Source organism: Epinephelus lanceolatus, chromosome 7 (assembly GCF_041903045.1).
Source record: "Epinephelus lanceolatus isolate andai-2023 chromosome 7, ASM4190304v1, whole genome shotgun sequence".
NCBI classification, from domain to species: Eukaryota; Metazoa; Chordata; class Actinopteri; order Perciformes; family Serranidae; genus Epinephelus; species Epinephelus lanceolatus.
This window is the reverse complement of record NC_135740.1, coordinates 31,319,399-31,341,652: the sequence shown is the minus strand read 5'-3', so window position 1 is coordinate 31,341,652 and position 22,254 is coordinate 31,319,399. Positions and strand designations below refer to the sequence as shown.

The 22,254-nt window shown below is 43.3% G+C and overlaps 1 protein-coding gene across 8 annotated transcripts in view; it reads right to left on the bottom strand.

The window, feature by feature from the left end:
- The window catches only part of pcdh19 (protocadherin 19), a 69,327-nt gene extending 47,943 nt beyond the window's left edge, over window positions 1-21,384 (bottom strand). For 2 of the 8 annotated variants that reach the window (XM_033633034.2, XM_078169444.1), the window contains exons 1-2: window positions 18,104-21,384; window positions 15,271-15,616 (exon numbers count right to left, since the gene is read on the bottom strand). In XM_033633034.2, coding sequence (XP_033488925.1) covers window positions 15,271-15,616; window positions 18,104-20,250 — 2,493 coding nt within the window. In that variant the 5' untranslated portion in view covers window positions 20,251-21,384. The remainder of the gene's footprint in view (window positions 1-15,270; window positions 15,617-18,103) is intronic. The other 6 variants (XM_033633036.2, XM_078169446.1, XM_033633035.2 and 3 more) reach the window with 3 other exon arrangements.
- Window positions 21,385-22,254: the final 870 nt, after the last annotated feature.

Genomic DNA, 22,254 nt, shown 5'->3' with positions numbered 1-22,254 from the left:
GTGGGTTCTTATGATTGCTTGCACAGCCTTGCAGAACAATATATGTTTGTCCCAAGAAAACCTTTGTTCCAACTGGCGTCTACCTTCAGGTCATATCTAGCTTGCCGCTAAAAAGGGGGAACGTCTTCAGCTGGGATACAATGACGATGCTAATGTAGCTGATATGTTGGACATGGAATGGTGCTAGCCGCAGCAGCTAGCTTTAGCATCAAATTTTGGGTGGGATTATTAGCCCCTTTGAAACTCACTGTCTAGAAAGGTTTTTGATGTTAGGTGTGGACACGGGCACTTTTTAGGAGGAAACTTTTTAACGGTAATGGAACACGGCAATATGAAATATTAGTTCTGCACCAGGCCTGCACAGTTGTCACCTGCATGGAAATTTTGCACTGCATTTTTGCATCGCACTGGTGAGAAACAACTTTAAAAATCACCGATAAACTTGCACATTGTATCATGTCTGTTCAAAACCTGAGGTGTAAAAAAAAAAAAGCACCTTGTGGTTTTACCGAGGGCTTTGTACTGGACTATTTCCTGGGCAGTGGTGAACTGCAGTCTGCGCTGATTGCTTGGCAACAACAACAAAATGTCAAGCCATTCCTTTAAATTCCTTTTAAAGATTAATGATAAAAACATTAGTATGATGCTTTAATGTTTAATGTTATTATTAGACCCATTCAAAACTGAGATGGTTCATTTTCTGTCTACTATTCTTATTTTGTGAAAATTGATTAACATGGAAACAATGTTAAATCGAGGCTGATTGCAGGTTTCAGTCATCATAGCTTTGATCAGTGATTTCTGATCCTCCCCTGGTCTCAGATCCACATTTTCCCCGCAACAAAGGCTGGAGCCGTTGAGTCAAACAGTTCATGAATGTCTGTGTGAAAATGATTAAAGGCAACAAGCATAAAGTGCTGCAGGACATCTGATTTAGCTGCTTCATTCAGTTAGACTCAACTTACTGATGAAAATGACTGGGGTGGGAGCGCAGGCATATGCTCAGATCCATATGCCTTTGTGACTGTGGGGGTTTAAAAACCATAAATTGTGATTATCATTGATCTCAGTCATCAGATGCCTAATCTTTATGACTCATATCTGGCACTGGCCACGTCGGGTGACGATGAAACCGTCCTCCCCCACATCTGAAGTCCCAAACAAGTGTTGAGGGAAGCAGTGATAAGCAGGTCCTTATCCTTTTAAAGACTCCCATAATCCAACAGTAGTGGGGGAAGGGGGGGGGAGGGGGCTTCAGCTTTAAGGGACTTAGTCTGGATTATAGCTAGTCCTCCAAATTAAACCAAAAGTCAGCTTTCTGCAGTTGCTCATGCAAGCTGGCGACTGGCTTGTTACCAGCATTACTAACAAGGCAAACAACGGAGGTCTATAATTAGAAAATGCTCTCACTCAGCCACCAAGCGAACACACGTAGTAACAAAACCCAAAACCGTCCTCACCTACACTGAATATTCTGCCTTCTGCTCCCGGCTGACCTCCCGTGACTGCACTCAAAATGTCTTCCATGCCATGTACCTGACTCTCACTGCCAACCAGCTTAGCCACAGACAAGCTTCTCAGTCAGGGCAAGGCTGCTCTGTCCCCACTGATGCTGCTTCCCACAGCAAAACAAGGCCAAATCTGGGGCTTAGAGGCTAAAATAATCATTACTGGGTAGCAAACAAATGAAAAGTCAGAACACCAACTCCCATGTCCGTCATCCCCCCCACCACCCTTGGTATTTCGTCCGCTGTCCTATCGCACACAAACAAAAAGGGGGCAGCCACACTGTAACATTTAGGATAAACAACATTTAGGCCTAATGCTGAAAACTAACAGAAAACAAAGCTCCAATTTGCTAGAATATAACATTTAATCAAGGAAAACATACATTTAAGCAGCAATAAATTAAAGGAATAGTTCAACATTTTGGGAATAATACTCTTATTTGCTGAGAGTTAGATGAGAAGATCAATACCACTCTAATATCTGTGAGTTAAATAGACTGCGGCAGGTATGATGTTTATTTGTAGGCTAAGGAAGTTAGTATCACTCTAGTTCTCTCGAAAAAATAAGCTCGGTGGCAAACAAACATTTATGATACTTGCAGGTTTTGTTCAGCGAGTTAATCTTCACAAATAACCTCCACTTTTATGATTTATAAATCGTAAATGCAATCACCAGAAGCTGTAAAGCCGTGTTCGGCGTGATGACATTCTGCAGTTTCATTTAGCCACTTGATAGCAACAGCATTTTTATAAGACACATAACTACAGACGTTATTTCAGGCATCTAACCAAAAACCCAAAGACTTAAAAGCCTGGTTCAAACCAGTGATTTGCTACGAGACGAAAATGTCTTAGAATGTTGCAGAGAAAAGTTGCAGTGGTGTTAAATGGCCAGTCTGAGCTCGACTCAAGCTGGCTGATGGTGTCACCTGCAACTAAGCTGGTCAAATCGCTGGCGGCTCATATTAGAACGTAAAGCACATCACCTGTTTCAACAGTAAATTGACTTGTAGTGAAGGCTGCTGGTCAAGTCACAATGACCGAAGACGGCGTGTTCGCTTGCTGCGACTAACTAAGCGCTGCTTACTTATATAATTGTGGCGTATTTATTATGAATTCAGTCCATTTGACGCTTGCTTTGTTTATTTGTCGCCTTTCGTCACAGCTGTAGCCAGTATCTCACTATCACTATCCTCATTCATATTTTAAGAAGCTACAAATTATATTCAGCCAGAAAATAAACCTGAAAAGCTGAAAATCAGAACGGAGGCACAGAGAGTTGTTGCATAGAGATGATACACAGTTTCATCTAGTTGCATTGGTGTGAACCGGCAGGTTTTTAGAACGTTGCAGAACGGCGCATTTCAAGTAGTTGCCTGTTTCAACTCGTCTCATTGCCAATCTTTGGTCTGACTGGGCTTAAGACGAGGGAACTGGGAGTGCTAAAATGCTAACTTATTTCCCAGTTAAAGGACTCATTTCTTCTTTTCTTTACTGACGCTGTTTTTTAATGTGCGTCTAATAACTCTCTTTCAGCTATTAAATTAATCGCCAACTAATTTGATAATCGATTAAATGTTTTAGGTTTTGTTTTTTGTTTTTTTTTTTACATAAAAAAGTCAAACTTCTCTTACTCCAGCTTCTTTAATGTCCTCATCTTGGCCTTTAAGAAACACTGACTGGGATTTTTCAACATTTTCTGCCATTTTACACACAAAACAGCAAATCTAATCATCAAGAAAATAAGATTAATAAATTAATCGACAGTGAAAATAATTGTTAGCTCTAATCTCATCTAACTCTTATTAAAAAAAGCAAATAAGTTAATTTCCTAAATGTCATATTTTCTTATTGTAATTTTTATGAGCCATATTAATATTCCCTTAATGGCTCACAGAGAAGAATCTTAAAGACTTTTTTTCTAAAATTAACAGTGTGTTCATGCTCCCATGTGTGCATGCATCTATCATACAGCCCACTTTGATGTAACAATGCCTGAACTAGATAAGGGCCCTTGAACTCAGCTCCGCGGTGACCCTCCTGCCGTGCTCCCCGACAGAGTAGTCAGCCTCTCTTATTAAAGCACAAAGATTAGAAGCAATCTTCCTTTTGCCGAGTATATACATGTCGCCTTGCCTTCTCACTGGCTCCCTGTAAGACTGAACTGGAAACAGCTCTCAAACAGAGTAACAGGTACAGAAGAGTAATCTTGAACTGAGGAGGTTACCGGGGAAAGCGCTGCATTCGGAGCAGTCTGACACAGGCCAAGTGCTTTTCATTCATTAACTTGGCCGTCTATGCTGTGGTATGTCAAACGGTGGACGTGAGGGGAAAGTCAAAACTGACGTCCCATTGTGCTCGGCAGCCAGACACTGACTGAACACTGAATATTGTTTTCTGATGCCATAAGAGAGCACAAAGAGGCGGGCGAAGTCGTTATCAATTCCCTTGCAAGGCAATCATAACTATTATCATTAGTAGTGTTTTCATCCTCCGAGCTCAGCCCAGAGTGGATATCTAATCTATTCCCTGGCACACATTCTTGTCTTTCCAACTTGACCTGGTATCACTCGAGCAAAGAAATGGTTTCCCGCCTCCCTAGAAACTAGATATGGGCGTAAATAATAAGCCTGGGCCCTTTCTGAAAAGCCCTAATCCCAGGAAAACAAACCTGAGCGAAACAGGCCCACCTGAATTGCTTTCAGGAAAACTAGATAATCAAAATGCAAAACAGCCTTTGATAGAAAAAATAAGCCGACTTCTAACAACAAATCCCCTACACCTAACATCAGCAAATTCTCCTCCTGAACTTTTATTTGTATGCTGTGTTTGGGTTTTTAATGTAATCACACTGCACACGGCGCTCCATCAATGAGCTATTCTGATTTATGTCGGCCTGAATCAGACTGACTGCTTAGAGCTTTACAGACATCATGAATGAGAAAAGGAGCCACACACTGAACACATTAGGGGTCCCACCATCTCCTCAGACAGGGGGACAATGGGTAGGGGAGCGGAGATAAAGGAGGGGGATAACAGGGGTGAAGGAATGGTTGACGCTGATCGGGCAGAGAAAAGGAGGGGGCAGAATGGGAGAAAAGAAAAGAAGAGGCCCAAGACACTGGCCACACAGGGCAGAGGGAGCGCGAGGGCTCTGAGAGGCCTATACTCGGTCATAGCCCATTAGGCTGGCTGGGTGAAAATGCTACAGCTCATTACATGCTCTGCCTCTGTTCTGTGGGTGAACAATGCACAATTACGCTACCCTGCTGCTCCTCCAGCCATACTGCTGCATGCCTCTGAGGCGGCCGATATTGCTGCTATAGTGGCTCGCCTGCCAACAGCCTCTGTGCTCATCAAACATCCCATACATGCGCTCCCTAATGCGCATCCAGGTTTATGTCTAGAAACAAAAGCGCTGTATGAATTTGCCGAAATGAAAGGAGGGGAGAAACAGGAAAGACTGCTCAACCACTGGAGCAAACAAAACAGAGGTATAATGCAGCATTTGTGTGTGTAATACAATGAAGCCAGCTCCCTTTTGTCTGCCTTCTTGAAACTCTTAAAAAAAAAAAAAGGTAGTGACAAAGGAATAATGCTTTTTGTTTCCAGATGAATTAAGTTTCACCCGATGTTGCAATTACTGTGAAGCCAGGTGCTGACATACAGATCACAAAAATAAAGACCGCGAAGTGGAGGCAGGTGACGGCGGTATAAAAGTATCGTGACAACATCTGCAATGCAGTGAATAACTCCGCTCAGGATTCATCTATCCACCAGCAAATTGGTTCACTTCAAGTCTTCCTCACTTTCCATTCTACAATTATGCATGCAGAAGTTGACATTTAATCTGATGGGGGAAATGCTAACTAACATCCTCCTGCTCCTGCTTTGTTTTAGACCAAAAGAAAAAAAAAACAGGACACTTGGAAAGGTCATTCTTCCCTGGTGTCAGAGCTGGCTGCTTGGAAAAGTTTCCTTTCACAATGTTGCACTGAATCCCTCCCCCCACTTCCCTGTCGCTCAGAAAGCATAGCATCAGCACTCAGGAGAAAGCCCTGGGAACTCTCTTAACAGTGTGGCAACAGGCCTGAGGTTCATCCAAAGCAGGGCAGCGCAAAACCTGATACCCATGAATTTTAATTATTACCTTTTCTCTCTGCACATTTGGATGAAATTAGTTTTTGGCCTACTGAAATCATAATGGTCATTAGCAGAGAATTGTAATTACTTTTCTCTCACTTCGTTTACTTGCTGAAAAACATTCAAGTTTTGTTGTTCCACACCAGATCAGAAAAGAAAAAATAATAATTTCACCAAAGGCTGATGGGTCCCTTGTTATTCTTGTCTGTGAGGAAGGACAAGTACAGTGAAGGAGCGTTGATGTTTCTCTAACACTGCATGCCAATACACATCGTACAAATGACTGTTTTAATATTTCTGAGCCAGAGGGACGGAGGCATGCACATTCGTCTTGACATACACTGGATACGACAGAGCAAATAGTATTGTGAGCTTCCACTGCAAATAGATTTCACTCCTGGCCATAACAAGTCTTAGGGTTTGTGTTTTTAAACATGACCTTTTCTATTCTATATTAATGTAACTACAGGCAGTTTCAACCACGGGCTGCAGAATCTGCATTAATGAGAGATGGGAGGTTTTTATTCTTTTCTTATTCTCCTGGAGCCTTCCCTTGTCGTGACTTTTCCTGAGACTTGTTTGGCTTTATTAGTTTTCTCCACCTTAGTTTTACTTTGCAGTAAAATCTGCAGGGGGCTGACATGTAAACTTTGCAAGAGAAAACGAGGAGAGGCTGCTTATGATTGTTGGTAAATTTCCATGTTGCCGTCCTCTATGTTTGGACTTAGATTTCCATGACAGAAAACAGAATGCTGCATATTTGTGTCTGAGGGTTTAATTTGAGGAATAAAAAAAAAACAACGCTGCGGGAAACTCATTTAAATGGGTAATTACGTCCATGCAGCATTGCTTGCAGGGCTTAACAAGGTGCGTAATGATGTCCCCTTCCCCAGCGATAAACATCATCACTACGTCCATTTCCTTCACTCCATTTAGCCTTCTCTCATTTACGTGCGGACCCATCAACGCATAAGCCCGATGCCATTATACCCCCTTTTTGCATCTAGGTATGTCTCCAGTAAAAATCTTTTAACATAAATCGTTGGATGGCTAATACCATTATGTGCCTATCTTTGGCTCCACTTAAAAAAAACCTTCCTGTGAGGTTTAATAGGTTTACAAGAAAGTTAATTCTTTCCACATGATGGAGCTTTTAAAGTCATTTAAAATATATTTTCCCTTTCAGTGCTGTCGTCTTGAACCAAGCAAAATCATCTTGAAAGATGGATGAATGATTAAGTTGATTAGTACCATATGATTTGACTTTTTTATTTTGATGTGATTGTGCGCTTGTGTGTCTCTGGTGTATCGCACAGCTTGAAGCACGACGTCTGCTGTCGCATATAGTTTGCTGATGTTATCAAGATGTTCAGCCGTTTGATGATTTTATCACGGACTGTCAAGATTTTAAGGAAATAGAGTTGGTGGAAAATTTATACTGGAACCACTATCCTTTGCTAATAACACCTTGTTTGCAGATACGTTGAAATAATCATAATATTTGTTGTTGTTTGTTTGTTTTTTTCCAGAGCAAAAAGACATCTTGCACTGACAATAAAAAAGAGACATTATTGCTTTCTGTAGAGGCTGATATGGTTTGTGCAATAAAATCTCTTCCTCATCCTAACACCACATTTTACAGAGAAAAATAACATGTTTCAGGCAGCAGCAATACAGGTTGAGGAAAATCATTGGCATTCTATAAATAGACCTCTCTCCCCTCTTCTCTTTCTTTCTGTCTCTCCTCGTTTTTCCAGGCCTCGCCGCTGCTCTACAGTATTACTCCCTTTGCATGCTCCGCACCAGTCACATGTGGTTAAGGACACATACAGTGACACGTGTACATCAGACGCCGTCACTCATGTGTTTTGACTCATAAGCTCTTTGGCTGGATGCTCTGATCCCGACGAGAGGGTGGCAACCCGGCGGCCCGGCTGCTTGTGACTGGCTGCCTGGGGTTGTTATGTCATTTCATTGTACCTCTGCAACATCGAAAATGACGTGCAGTGATGGGGTGTTGCGGGTTGGGGTCAGGGCTATAAAAACTCAACCAAGTGTAAAACTAGCACAGGTTGTGCATGGAGTGAAAACCATCTTGTTGAGTAATGTCACAAAATCACCCTACAGCTTCAGCGGCTGTGTGTGTTAAACACGGTGGGAGGAGCCAGCTGAGGAATGCAATAAAGAGGGCGCCGGGTACATCGCTGCCACTCTGTTAATTTATTTCTGACAGACAAGGCTTTATTTCACCTTATAAACACTGATACTTGAAAAGCAGAGCATTTCTGAAGTCTCTGCCTTACAAATAACCTCTCTAAATAATTAAGAGGTTCATCTGCCACTCAATCAGCGCGCATCTGAAGCTTTTGGAGATGAAACGATTCTTTCTCAAATCCTTTGAAAGGAGGAGACTTTAAAGAATGCAACATACACCTCCCACTCTTCCAACGCATCAAAAATAAATAAAAAAACAACAACACTGGCTTTTAAGATCAAGCAGTTATGTATCCCTTCCCTTATTGCACAATATCTGTATATCTGTTGTTTCTCTTCCAACACGATTAGTCTGTCTATCTCTTTGACAAACTATTCATAGTTAAAAGAGGTTTTTTTCCCCCATTGGAGAATCTGGCTGTTTTTTCTCATGAAGGTTTTTGACAAGACTAAATGCTATTTTAGCTTCTTGTGCTCTATACTGAATTAAGACTGATTAAATTGATCACTTAATTATTGAAAAACATAATATTAAAGGAGCTGTGTACAACGTTCCGAGGGCAACGATGATTGAGGGGTTGTCTCCACACGGCTCTCAACATGGAGGTGTTAAGCTGGCGGCTAGCAGCTAACTGTGCTGAAACAACAAGGGCTTAGGTTTTGTTGTAAGATTATGGGGGACACATGAAATTTGGGGAGTGGGGGTTACCCCCAAGAAATTTTGAGCAAATTTTCCAGCATTCTGGGGAATTTTTATGTATAAAGTTGCACCTTTTCTGCTTTAATTTATGGTGGAAACGTCTTCGATTTAGTCATAGACAATTCTTGTGCTAAATACTGAATTTAGATAGATTTAGATTAGATTTAAGGGATCACTTAACCACTGCATTTACAAAAAAATAATCTTAAAGGTGCTGTATACGACATACAGAGGGTAACGATGATTCAGAGGTTGTCTGCACACAGCTCTCAACATGGAGGTGTTGGGATGGCAGCTAGCAGCTGACTGTGCTAACAATGCCAATGGTGCTAACAACTACAAGGTCTATGGTTTCATTGTAAAACTGAGGAGGGACATATGAAATCTGGGGAGTGGGGGTTGACCCTCAGGAAATTTTGAGCAAATTTTCCTGCATTCTGGTGAATTTTTATGTATGAATTATTAATATTAATAAAAATTCTCTGCTACTGTCATGTTTTCAAATGGGCAGACAAATCCCTGTATCCCCCTCAGAATCTACACCTATGAACAACAGCAATAATGCTAACAGAGCTAACAGTGTTAACATAAGAAAGAACTGAAGGGTGGCGCTATGCTTCTGCAACAACGCTGTCCCGATATCAGTGGTAACAGCCGTATGAGTGCAGTGCAGAGAGGTGGCGATTAGCTACGCTCAGACACTCACATGCACTAACATGTGCGCACAGCCTGACTGTCTACCAAAAAACAAAAAAGAAGCTCCATTTTGAACACACACAAAGGTATCGTGACTTCATTCTCTGCTCAGGACACTATTACTCCACTATGTTTTTGCATGGCAAATATTTGTTTGCTGCTGTATTAATGCTCAGTGTTGTCTACAGGACCTTTAATTTTTATTTTGTATTCAAAAGCAGGGATCTGGTTCCCTGGGAGCAGACAGGGACTGATTTGCCACCATTGTGCACGTACACATGCAAATGACAGGAGGTTTCTTTCATTTAAGTCTAATGTTCACCCTGTTTTAAATGCATAGACTGTGGATATTTTTCAATTAGTTTTGCTGAAAATGTCAGACTCATTCACTTCTATTCATTTCCAAATGGCATTGAAAACTGTGAATACAAAGCTGACTGTCAGACACTGTTAAAATAAAATCAGGCAATGAACTTTTACATTTTCAAAGAAGCTGCAGCCAGAGTCTTCTGTTGCAGTAATGTGTGCATTCAGCAACAACGTGAGAGCTGAGACGAGCTTTACTTTCACTTTGTGATTTCTCTGCTTTCCGTGTTGTCATCTCCCAATTACACTTTCAACCAATTGTTGATGCTCTCTACTTTCTGTCAATCACAGTGTGTGCAAGTCAACAAACAAAAGCTAAATGATTCTGCCAGATACAGTCTGTGGAGAGACATTTTAGAATTTCCAATATAAATCTGCGCCTGACTAAAAAAGACCTCCAGACGTTTCTCGCTGTTCCATGAGACGCTGCTAAGATGAAGGGAAAATATGGATTATATCATATACTGTAAAATTTCCTACACTGAGAAAAAAACAGTAAGCAACTGCACTAAATATGTACATTTTTCATTAACACTCGAGCTGTTGTATAAAATCTCACACTGCAATGACAGAAACTATTACATAAATCTTATTAGCAACATTTAGAGCTGAGCGTATATTCAACAGCAGAGAATGAGGACAATATCAAAACAACATTAAAAGAGTACTTTAAATGCAGAATCACAACAATGTTTGATTATGCCTCTTTTTTCCCTCTCTGAGTCGGCCATAATGATGTAAATGATAATGTCACAGCCCATATTTCAAATAAATGTGACACTCCATAAGAAATATTGTGTGTGCGTGTGTATTCGTGAGTACGTGTGTGGGGGGAGATTGGCAGTTTCAACAGATGTGTAGTATGCGCTGACAGCATGACATCTACTTTGCATGCTCAATATGACACGTTTGAATGCTCCCATGCATACTGTCCTGATGTGAAGTGATAGCGAGGGATGTGCAGCCTCGCTGAAACCACTCCCTGTTGTCTCTCCTACATCAATATCAAAACGTCTTCTTTACTAACAGGGAGAAACAGCAAGACTGGTGCTCTGAGTACCCTGTCAGTCGTTGCTTTCTTTCCCTTTTTTCAATTTTCATTTTCTCATTTAGGCTCCTTTGATTGACTGTGAGAACTGAACAAACAAACAAAAATGTACATCCATTTTTCTTTTGTCAGAATCTGAACCTGACACTGTGGCGCACATGAAAATATAGCATCGCTGAGACTCCTGTAGCTGCAGTGTTACAGGTCCAGTGTGTAGGCTTTGGGGGGTGTACAAGCAGATATGGAATGTAATATAAGATAAAATGTTTTTGACAGGAGGAGACCTCTGATGATAATTCAGCTCCTGATGAAAACCTCCTTAATGTCCGGATCTTGAGCTATAAGAGAAAAAATGTGAGCACACATTAGCAGGTGCTGGGCTAGCGGAACGTCTCTCACAAGCCGAACAGCATAGGAGAAACACTGATTTGAAACGTGAAACTGCTTTATTTAGCGTTTTCACCGGTTTAAATCACTGGGTCCATTTGTTTTTTAAAGGAAGAGACCTCTGAGGATAATTCGGCTCCTGATAAATACCTCCTTAACATCTGGATCTTAAGTTAGCAGAGAAAAAAGGTGAGCACTCATTTGCAGGTGCTGGGCTAGTGGAACAAGCCAAACAGCACAGGAGAAACACTGATTTGTAACATGAAACTGCTTTATTCAGTGTTTTTACCGGTTTAAATGACTGGGTCTGTTTGTTTTTAAGAGGAAGAGACCTCCATGAAATAATTCGACTCTCAACAGAAACCTAATTAACGTCCAGATCTTAAGTTAGCAGAGATAAAAGGTTAGCACGCATTAGCAGGTGCTGGGCTAGCGGAACGTCTCTGACAAACCGAACAGCACAGTAAAAAACACTGATTTGTAACATGACACTGCTTAATTCAGTGATTTACCAGCTTTAATCACCAGGGGTCTCATTTTTAAAACATTGCGTACGCACAAAATGAGGCCTGAAAGAGGCGTACACCACTTCCCACACAAAATTTGTGATCTATAAAAACAGACTTGATGGGAAAAACTCTGACCCATGCTTATGAACATTTTGGAAACAGGAAATTGGCGACACAGATTGTGGGGTGGAAGCCTGAAACTAGAATATTTTTTGATTCATGCCATTTTAGCTTTTATCCATACACATATGTACATTTTTAGCATGGATCCTACACACTTTTTTATAAATGAGACCCCAGGTTTGTTTGTTTCGGAGGGGAAGAGACCTCTGTGGATAATTCAGCTCCTGATAAAAACCTCCTCACAAAGAACACTGACAGAATTCGAACCGGGAGAAGTTTCAGCTTGTTGCATGGTCACTGCTAGATGCCACTAAATCCCCCTAAACTTACACACTGCTCCTTTGAGGAAACAGTGCAGAGAGCATGTGGAGGATGACTGTATCGATTATCAATTAACTAAACTTATGAAGCGCACTGGCCACTGAACATTTTACACCCTGTAGTGCAAAGTCCAACCTCCTATAAACGCATTCATCTCCTTTTTTATTCATATGTGTGAAAGAAAAATCTCTTACCTGAATAATCAATAAAGTAAGATATCTTATTTTCCTGCTCTGCTCATTATCTGGAATCACAGGTGTGAGAAGCCTTAGTACACATTACAAATTAAAAAACATTCTAGCCAAAGGCCATTCCTTTACTGTATAATTGTCTCCCCCTCCAAGTGATTCACTATAATTAAGCCATGGAAGACAGCTCTATTCTCCTGTGAGCGTTCATATTAGTGCTACCACAGGCAGGTCTAACAAACATCTCACAGCTGATGCTTTTCAAAACAATGGACAGCGATGTTCAGGGAGGTATATATGCTGGTACACATTCTCACAAGGGAGAATGCAATATACACAATGCAATTGCAGGTATGAGGCCTTCGGGGAGACCTGTCACTGTTATCTTGGCCAAGTGTGCCGTGTTTGTGTGTGCGTACGTGTGTGTGTGTGTGTGTGTGTGTGTGTGTGTGTGTGTGTGTGCGCCAGCGTGCTTTGTCTGAAGCAGGAAAAGCTCGACTCCAGCTGCTCTGACATAAGCAGGATGTGCACTGCCCCACATAAACTAACAATGGAGGAGAACTTTGCATCGATCAAACACAGAATTTACAAACAGACACGAGAGAACATATCCTCTTTACCTCCATTAGCAAACCCTAATCTGACCCCGAACCCACATTCTGATGATCGTTTTAATCTACATGTTTGTAAAATAAACAAACACAGAGTTATCACAGTGCCCTGGTGTAAAAACAAAAAGCTCTTCCGCCGAGGATAAATGAATCATGGATAATTATGAGGTTGCCCTCAGGATGAAAACAATTTTTTGGGGACAAAGCAGCCTCAGTAATCACAACAGTGCAGCCACTCGTGTGTCCTAGCCAGTCAATGGGATATGGGTTGAGGACTTGTGGAGTCAAGTGGTTTCAAGCCCAAGCTTGCTCATTGTAACAAAGCAATTATCAGTCATTTCACTGCTGTTTGTTTGTGCTATAAATGGCATTGTAATTATACTGAGAACATTTTTTATTTAAGAGCAACATTTGTACATACTGTAGAGCTTCTGTCTCTTGCAAATGTCACAATGGGGAGGAAAGAAAACAATGACAACTGTTGTTGCGCTGGGGTTACTCTGTTGGAGGGTATAAGGCGTGCTCTTGCTACCGCTATTTTGCTCCATCACACACACACGTTCTCTCTTCTCAGTCCAGGGGAAAAATATGCAAAGGCCGGGTCAAAGAGATGTTTGTCAACATCATGTGCAAGGCGGAGAGCAATGGAAGCTGCATGCTAAACAGGCCCGGTTTCTATCAAGCCAATCAACTGCCTCGAAGCAAATGAGAAAACGTGGTCGGGGGCTCAGACACCTGGCACTGAGACTCATTCACCCTCACTTACTCCTTCCCTTCTTATCTCTCTATCTGCCCTCACACAGCTCCATCAAGACTACTCCAAGCTTTGCATATGGAATCATCTAAATCAATCTTCAGCCCTATTTGTCTCCCTCTTCACTTTTTCATTAGCTGAAACAAATAAAGGCTCTCCTAATCCTGCGGCAAATGTGCTTTTATTGGATGGTTAAGCCACAGAGACAGGATGCTCGCTGGAGCTTTGTACAGCGTCGGTTGATTTCTTTGTGCAGCCAGAGACCCACATTTTCTTGGCTGAGGAAAAGGCTGGTGGTGACCTGCATAGCGCTGCCTACCAGCAAATACAATCACAGCACACGGGTCACTGCGTGTACCTGCTGAATCCCCCCACCTCTGCCTCCACTGACCGGATAACGCCACAGAACAACCTCCCCCCGCATACAACATTCCTCAGTCCTTCCACCTGTGTTATTCACATACACACACACTCAGTCAGAACCAGCTCAGACAGGCCCAGTAAATCAGCATGCCTGTAAGTAGGTCTCATTGACCCCTCAGGATCCACCGGTGCCTGGATCTCTCTGGATCATCCAGTCAATACATCAATATCCATCTTGTGTTTCTTGTTTTAAGACCCGCGCTCCGAACCCCCCACCTTCCTCACACTGAATGTCAAACAGAGATTGGAGTCATCAATTACAAGAGTGTGTGTGTGCATGGAGCTGGAGCTTATTTGCCGCTGTCTGTGGGAGTGATACACATTCTAACACAAACACACACCCTCACACTGACACACACACACACAAACATAAATGCCCCTTTCTCCCGTGGGATCAAGGAGAAGTGGGTCATGAGGAGGGTTTCCAAAAGAATCCAATAGAGCAGTTCATACGTACAAAAAATCTATAAACTAAAGATCAGCCGGTCTGCATACACTCTGTCAGCCTGAATAGTCTTTCAAGTCAGACCTTCACTGCTCTGCTGGAGCCATGCATGGTATGTCAGGGTAATTCAATGGCTGACTGTGCAGAGCAGCCATGCGCTAACACTGTAGCCAAATGGACAACACACAGATAAAGTGTTTAGGGTTTAGGCAATGATTATTCTTTCTGCTCGCACCTGAAATGACATGTGGTGGAGCTGATTAGGGGGGTCAATACATCTGGCAGGTGCTCAAACTCCTGTTTCTTTTTTGCAGTAGCTCAGCACCGACAAATACAATAAAGGAAAAAAAACAACAACAAGTGGAGTAAGGGAGGCCAAATAATCCACTTTGTCAGGTCTCCAAATTCTGCTTGGCAAAGCACTCCCAGTCACAGGTCAGCCTCGGTGTCTCGGCCCCTCGAAATGCCTTGAAGGATTCCACTCAGATCGACTGACAGAACGTCACACGTGCCATTTCAGATCGCTCAGCTATCCATCAATAGCAGGGAGACATTTCACTGACATTATAATCTGTGGTACGGTGGAATGCTAAATATCACTAGACCTTGAGATGTGCTGAAAGGTGTTGCTATGCTTCTATACAGCTCATTCTAAGGATTCAGCGTGATCGAGGAGACCTATTAATGATGATTAATGAAGAGGGAAATCTAATGGAGCTGACCGTTTCTTCACGTTTAGTCATGAGAATTAATTTTAATACCAAACATCCCTTTTTCTCCTGCATGTGAACACCAAAAGCAGCCAAGCACAGAGCACAGCGGATTGTATCTCACCTCTGGCAGTGGCATGCCGTTGATGATGAGGTCTGGCTGCTGGTGGCCCTGCCCAGTGAACGGGTGCTGATAGCCATGGTTGGGAGCTGCATTGCGTGAGTTCTGGTTCTCCACGTTGAGGAAGGTGCTCTCGGAGCGCCTGCAGCCCAGTGGCAGGCTCTGCTGGTGGTAGTCGAAGTAGTTGAGCGAGGAGGTGAGAGACGAGCAACTCACCACATTCATCTTGTCTGTCTCCTCGACGTCGCGCGGCACCAGGCGGATGTCGTTCTTGCTCAGCTTCTTCTTCTTGCTGGACTTCTTCTGGTTGCCATATGAGTACTCCGCCACCCTGCGCAAGTAGAAGAAACTGAACAGACTCAATAAAGCAGTGTTCTGCCTTCCCCTCCCCGTCCACACGGTCAAAAAGCACGCTCGCCATGCCAGCTAGGGCGCTGTTCGACTGTGGGTGCCAGACAAACCGCTCATTGCCGTGCCCAGGGGTGGAACAGCACATTTAAAGTGACTCCCCACTCCCAGCCTGCAATGGAGCTGTTATCCCTTGTTTTTTTGCATTTGCATGCTCAACAATTGACATGTCACAAACAGGCAGGCAATATGCAAACATGCCAAAACCACAGAAGCAAAGCAAAAGAACACACTGATACTGAGCAGCACTACCGGTATATGCAATCATATTCAAAGCACACAACCCACACTAATTCCATTTTTTTTTTCTCCTTTTGTTATCAAGCGAACCCACGAGCAGCACGGCGTGCACGAGAACTGCAGATTCAAATTCATTTAGCTGCTCTCGGAGGCTGCTGCAAACTTGAACTGAGTATTTTGACTTTAATAAGAGCAAATGAGCAACACAGCCATGTTTTATCAAAGGATCCTCAGACTGGGGGGAAATATCCATTCTTCGCACAGCATCGCAGTTTTCCACAGGAGAACAGATGCTATGTTCTCTATAGTGATGACTACAAACTCCACTTAACATATTCCATATAATTTCTGATGTTTTTTTTACCATCTGCATTACTTCAAACTCTGGAGGAGGCCATTTTTAACCTTACGGCACGGACCATATGGTTTATTTTTCCCTTTTAAGCCCACAACAAAACTATAGTTACCCATGAAATTGCAATATCTGTCTCTGTTCCTGCTTCTTCAATGTCTCTGCTACACTAGCCCCCACTGGCCTCTGTTCCTCACTAAAACGCAGCTCTAATCCTCTGTCGCTTCGAAAAATCTGCAGTTTGTCTATTTCATTTTTCTTTCAGATTGCATCTTCAAAACAGCTCCCTGCCCCCCCACCCCCTCCTCCCATTCTGCTCCCCCTTGATTCAGAGGAAAGAAAATGGGCAGCTGCAAGAGTAGAAAATACTCCATCTCTTTTTCATTTATCATTTTAACATGTTGTCTCTCCACCCTGTGCCCAAATTGAAATCAGGGAGAGAGGGGGAAATCTTCAGAGTCAGACAGACTGACAGAGGACAAGCAATAAATTGGAGATAACTGCTCCTCATATTTGAGGTGGCGGCTGAGAAGCAGAACACATCAGTGCTGATTAAAGCACCCAGCAGGGAGAGTGGCTCACACTAGCAGAGTAAAGTACTGAGAGCAGTTTGGAATTTGGAATTTGTGGTTGTCTGTCATTGCCTCTCGTCTGAACAGGATGTAGAACTGCCATTAAAAATATGATACTGCATAAAGTGGCTGTTGTGATGGAGATGTCAACAGGGTGGTATCTTTCTATATTAAATCAGGTTTGAATAACAACATTTGGAGTGTTTTTTGTGTTCCTGTGACAAGAGGAGATGTGGGCTCTTACTTTTAACAATATAAAGGCAGAAATTATAGCTCTGCATTTCACAAAATGTTAAAAAAATATGACCAAATGTCACATGAGAATGATAAAATAAAAAACACGCTCTCTAATCTATACTGAGAGAATAATCTGAGAAATTCAGGGAGAGTTTAAGAATATTTTTTCATGGTTACATGCTTGAAAAATGGCCCGAGTTAACTTCGAATTAACAAAATTATGTTTGGAGCAAAATATGATTATAGCTTCAGGTTAAACTCTCAAATCCAATCTATATGTAAATTTATAGTGGTAATGTGGCACAGGGAAATCAAAGCCAGAGCTGATGTTCAGATTGATAAACACAACAAGAGTGTTCAATATTCAAAGGTCCGGAAAATAATAATCTGCTCCTTTCCTGGAAGAACTGGGTAAACAGTTAATGATGATGTGGTTTACATGCTTTTATTTCATTTATTTTTATTTCATTTCACTGCTCCAGATATTCCCTGGTGCAGAGAGAACGCAGAGGCGAATCTGAGTGATCCTGGAGGACTGTCCATAATCACACTGGATTAAAGCTGATAACAGCCAATCAGCCATGGTGGACGTTAAATAATAAATGTCTAGGACAGCTATTGAACCAGTGGGACGTTAATTGTCCGGCAACACACCCGCAAATTGAACATGACAGTTGAACCGTCATATTTATGAGTCAATTGGCTACAATGGAAGGATTAAATCAATCAATCACGTTTCCTTAACACGGAACAGTGGGCCTCAGCAGAATGTGTCTGATTTAAAGCAGTCGGGTTCATTTTCTGCCTCCGTTTAATCTGTGGGGGAGAAAAGAAAAAATCTGCAGTCCTCACATTCGGGCCTCTACATGCTGCATGACAAAAGCAATGCACTCACAACTCGCAGTTTCAGGCACGATCGCGGACACACGCGCGGGCGCACGCTCTCCCTCCCTCTCCCTCTTTCTCTCACATGCACACGCACACACACACACAATCACACACACACAGGCGAGATTTGAGTCAGTACCTGCAGTTGTACGTCCGGATCTCCTTGTTATCCCTCTTGCACTTAACCGCCACAAATATCATGGTGACAAACAGGATGGCTGCGATAGAGCCCAGAGCGATGATGAAGATGAGGGACAGGTTGACAGGTCCAATAGGCTCCTGCGCGTTCAGGTCTGGTGAGAGGTACACCACGATGTAGGCCGAGGCGGACAGGGAGGGCTTGCCGTGGTCCCTCGCCACCACTGTGATCTCGTAGGTGGACTTGGCGTTCTCTCCAAACATCCGGGTGGAGCGCACCTCACCGTTCACCTGGTCGATCTCAAAGAAAGCCCTGTCCCCCTCTGAGATGGTGTAGGTCAGCCGCCCGTTCTCCCCCTCGTCGTAGTCGTCAGCCTTCACCTGGGTGACCATGTAACCGACCCCTGCGTTTCTTGGGATGGACACCTCCGCTGTGCCGTTAACCAGCGGAGGGTTTGTCATCACAGGTGTGTTGTCGTTGACATCCAGGACAACAATACGCACCGTGGCGTTGCTCGATAAAGAGGGGTTGCCGTTGTCTCTGGCCAAAACTTTGAAATCAAAAGTCCTGGTGTATTCATGGTCGAATGATCTCATGGAGTAAATGCGGCCTGATGGGTTTATGCTGACATATGTGTTTACATCCATGTGCTTAATCTCACCGGGGACTATGGAGTAGGAAACTGTGCCATTCATCCCCAGGTCCGGGTCTTCTGCTGATACCGCCAGCAGACATGAGCCGGGCAGGTTGTTTTCCATCACCATCTCTTGATAGTGTGGCTTTAGGAACTGGGGAGGGTTGTCATTTTCATCTGTGACTTTGACTACCAAAGACTTTGTGGCGCGTAAAGGAGGCATGCCACTGTCCTCCGCTTGGATAGTCAGGTTGTATGTGTCCTTCTGCTCTCTGTCCAGCCTGCCGTCAACAAGTATAGTGGAGAAGCTCTCATATTCTTGCAGCCTGAACGGAACATTGCCCTGCAGCCTGCACTGCACTTTGCCGTTTGCCCCAGAATCCTTATCTGACACCCTCACTAGCGCAATGACATATCCACGCTGCGCGTTCTCACTCACTTCCACCATCTCCGTGTTCAGTGAGAGTAAACTGATGACAGGTGGGTTATCGTTAGTGTCCATCACATTCACTGTGACTTTGCAGTGAGCTGGGATAGAGTTGGGACCTAAATCTTTGGCCTGCACGTCGATCTCGTATATTTGCGCCGTTTCATAATCCAAAACACCGTTGACGGTGATGATCCCGGTTCTGGGGTCAATTTTGAACGCATCCCTCGTTTTTTCGGTGACGTAACTGTTGAACGAGTACACAACCTCTCCATTAGTGCCCTCGTCAGGATCCGTTGCATTCAAGTCTATGACTAATGTGTTGATGGGGGAGTTCTCCATCACGTTAACTGTATACACCGGCTCGTCAAAAACGGGGTTGTTGTCATTAGAATCAATCACCTTGATGTTTAACTGGACCGCGCCTATCTTAGGAGGGTCTCCTCCATCTTCTGCGCTGATTTCATATGTATAGTGGGACTGGGTCTCCCTGTCTAACGATTTTTGCACAACGAGCTCAGCAATTTTGGACCCATCCCCTCTGGTCTTTATTTCTAGTCCGAAAAGCTCATTTGGGGTGATGGAATATGATTGCACTCCAAAGATCCCCGAGTCCGGATCGCTTGCCCCCTCTAGGGGAAACCTGGTACCAGGGGAGGCATTCTCGGAGATTTCAATGTCAATGTGGCTCGTTGGGAATCTGGGTGCGTTATCGTTCAAATCCTCAATTTCAACTTTGATGACACAGATCTCCATAGAGTTTGACATCACTTCTAGGGAAATAATGCACTTTGGGTTCTGCCGACAAACTACGTCCCGATCTATTTTCATTTGGGTTGTAAGGATTCCGGCTGGACTGAGTTCCACCCATCGTGGTTCTGAATTGGAAATAACCCTTAAGTACGGGGGCTGCGGTGCAATCTGAAATCCTTGCTTTAGCGCGTCCTTTGTCACGTTTCCAATCACTGACCCGGGCTTCATCTCCTCGTTTATTCCATACTTGAGGTTGATAACAGCCTCAGCCCCGACCCAAAATATGAGGAACACAGCAATTAATTGTATTAATTCCATCTCCTTGGTTTGCATTGTACCTGTTGAGTTTTTCTCTCCCTAATAAAGAGCTTGATAATTACGCACAAGTACGCACGTCAGAGAAAACAGGAAAAATGTTCCAAATGACTCATCTCATTCAAATGTCCAGAAAAAAAGTGTTTAGGTGACGAAAACCTCTCGTGTATGCAAATTATATCATGGTGCGAAAGCTATAATTGTAACAAGTGCCTCAGCCTATTTTACTCTTCTCGGGCAGAGCACATCCTCCGGTCTACTGCAGCGGGCGAAACATTGGGGACGACAGATCTGTGAAAACATGCTGAATCTTCTCACAACAGTGATTTAGCCGTGTAAATCCGTGCAGCTCTTCTCAAGCGGCAAAACTGGTCTTACACATGACTCATATGATGAACTGTCCATTTTCAAGTGGGCTGAAAAGAAGAGTGGGGGTACGAAAAAAATGCTGCATAAATGTGAATTCCTGCGAGCCAAGTCCACAAATGTTTAAATCTTCCGTGCAGATGAAGTCATGGGGTTCAAAAAAGTCCGTGTTCAATTCTCCGCCTTGATGCCAGCAAAGATTTAAGTCGCATTTTGGATAAACATCTGTGCTCTGTGTGAGATATTACAAGCAGTGAGAGAATTTCCTCTTCGGCTATATGCTTTCAAACTGCACATCTGATGGAGAGGGAAAAAAAAGCTAAAAGCAGCTGCAGTCACAAAATTATTCAACAGCTTAAGTCCGGATATCTTTGCCTAAAGAACATGGGTGTGATTGCAGGAATGTCTCATCACATCACTGAAGTCCCGATTACCTTTTTTATTTCCAGCAGATTTAGTCTTTCACCCCGGCCGCAAGTCTTGAAGCTTTTTTACTTGCTAATTAATTTCCTCGTGTCTTGGTAAAAAGGCTGCACATATCCCGCTAATGAGTCCATGCAACATTTAAAAAAATCCGTTGAAAATGTAGCCAGTGGGGAGGAAACGATGGCTACTGTATGTACAAAACGCATTTAATTCTGGGCTGCAGCAAAGTAGAAGCACAGTAGCCTATATCCAGCCTGGTTGAGGCAGAAAAAAAGAAATCACCACTCGTTGCCAGTAGGCTGTCTAGTTGACTCCAACAAGCGCTCCTCTCGCTTCACTGGTGCACACTGGCGGACGCGCAGCTCCGAGCTGAGCGCTCAGTCTCAGGACCTGCAATCCCCTCAGCCAATCAGGGGTTACACAGGAGGGCTGGGAGCTGCTGGTGGGTGGGGCAAAGTACAGCAATGAAACACGGCCAACTACCTGTTCTTCTGCAGATGGACGACTCAACGGGCAATTACAGCGTACAAGTTGAGACACGGAGCTGTGTATTAGATGATCGATGGAGGAGCGCGTCCAAAAGTCGGGACTGGGGGACGCACAGGGGTCTTTGAGAGGGTGTCATGGGTGCTACAGGGAGGAAAAGAAAGAGGAGCAGACTAATTTCCCCCAGCGGAGGCACAGAGGAGATGCTAAGGATAACTTTTCACTGATTTGACCTTGTTTTCTCTTGCAACAGGCAATTATTTGTAACAAGTCATATTTTACAACACAGATCCTCTCAATGAGGATCCTGGGGGTTATTGTGGACTCGTATGGATCTGTTTGACCCCCGGTGACATGGCAAAGTTTGTACCAAAGCAAATAGCATCACCACAGAGCCAAAGTAGCATTTCCCACTTCCTCCTGCAGCATAATTTAAGTTTTAAGTTGCAACTATACGCATCATGTTACATCATTTGCACCCTAACCTGGCTCTCCAGTGCAATATGTCTGAACTTAACCATCAGCAGGCACCGTGCTGAGGCGATTTCCAATCATGAATAAACATTATAGATTATGGTTTCCATGTAGCAGCATGCTGGGAGGAAATATTGCCATAGGCGCAATCAATACACAATAGCCCACGTTTTCTTTTCGTACACGTCCAAAATAAAACCTCTTTTCCTATTAAATGTTGCCCTTGAGCCTCCATATCAATTACACCCCGCCCCATGGGACACACAGAGT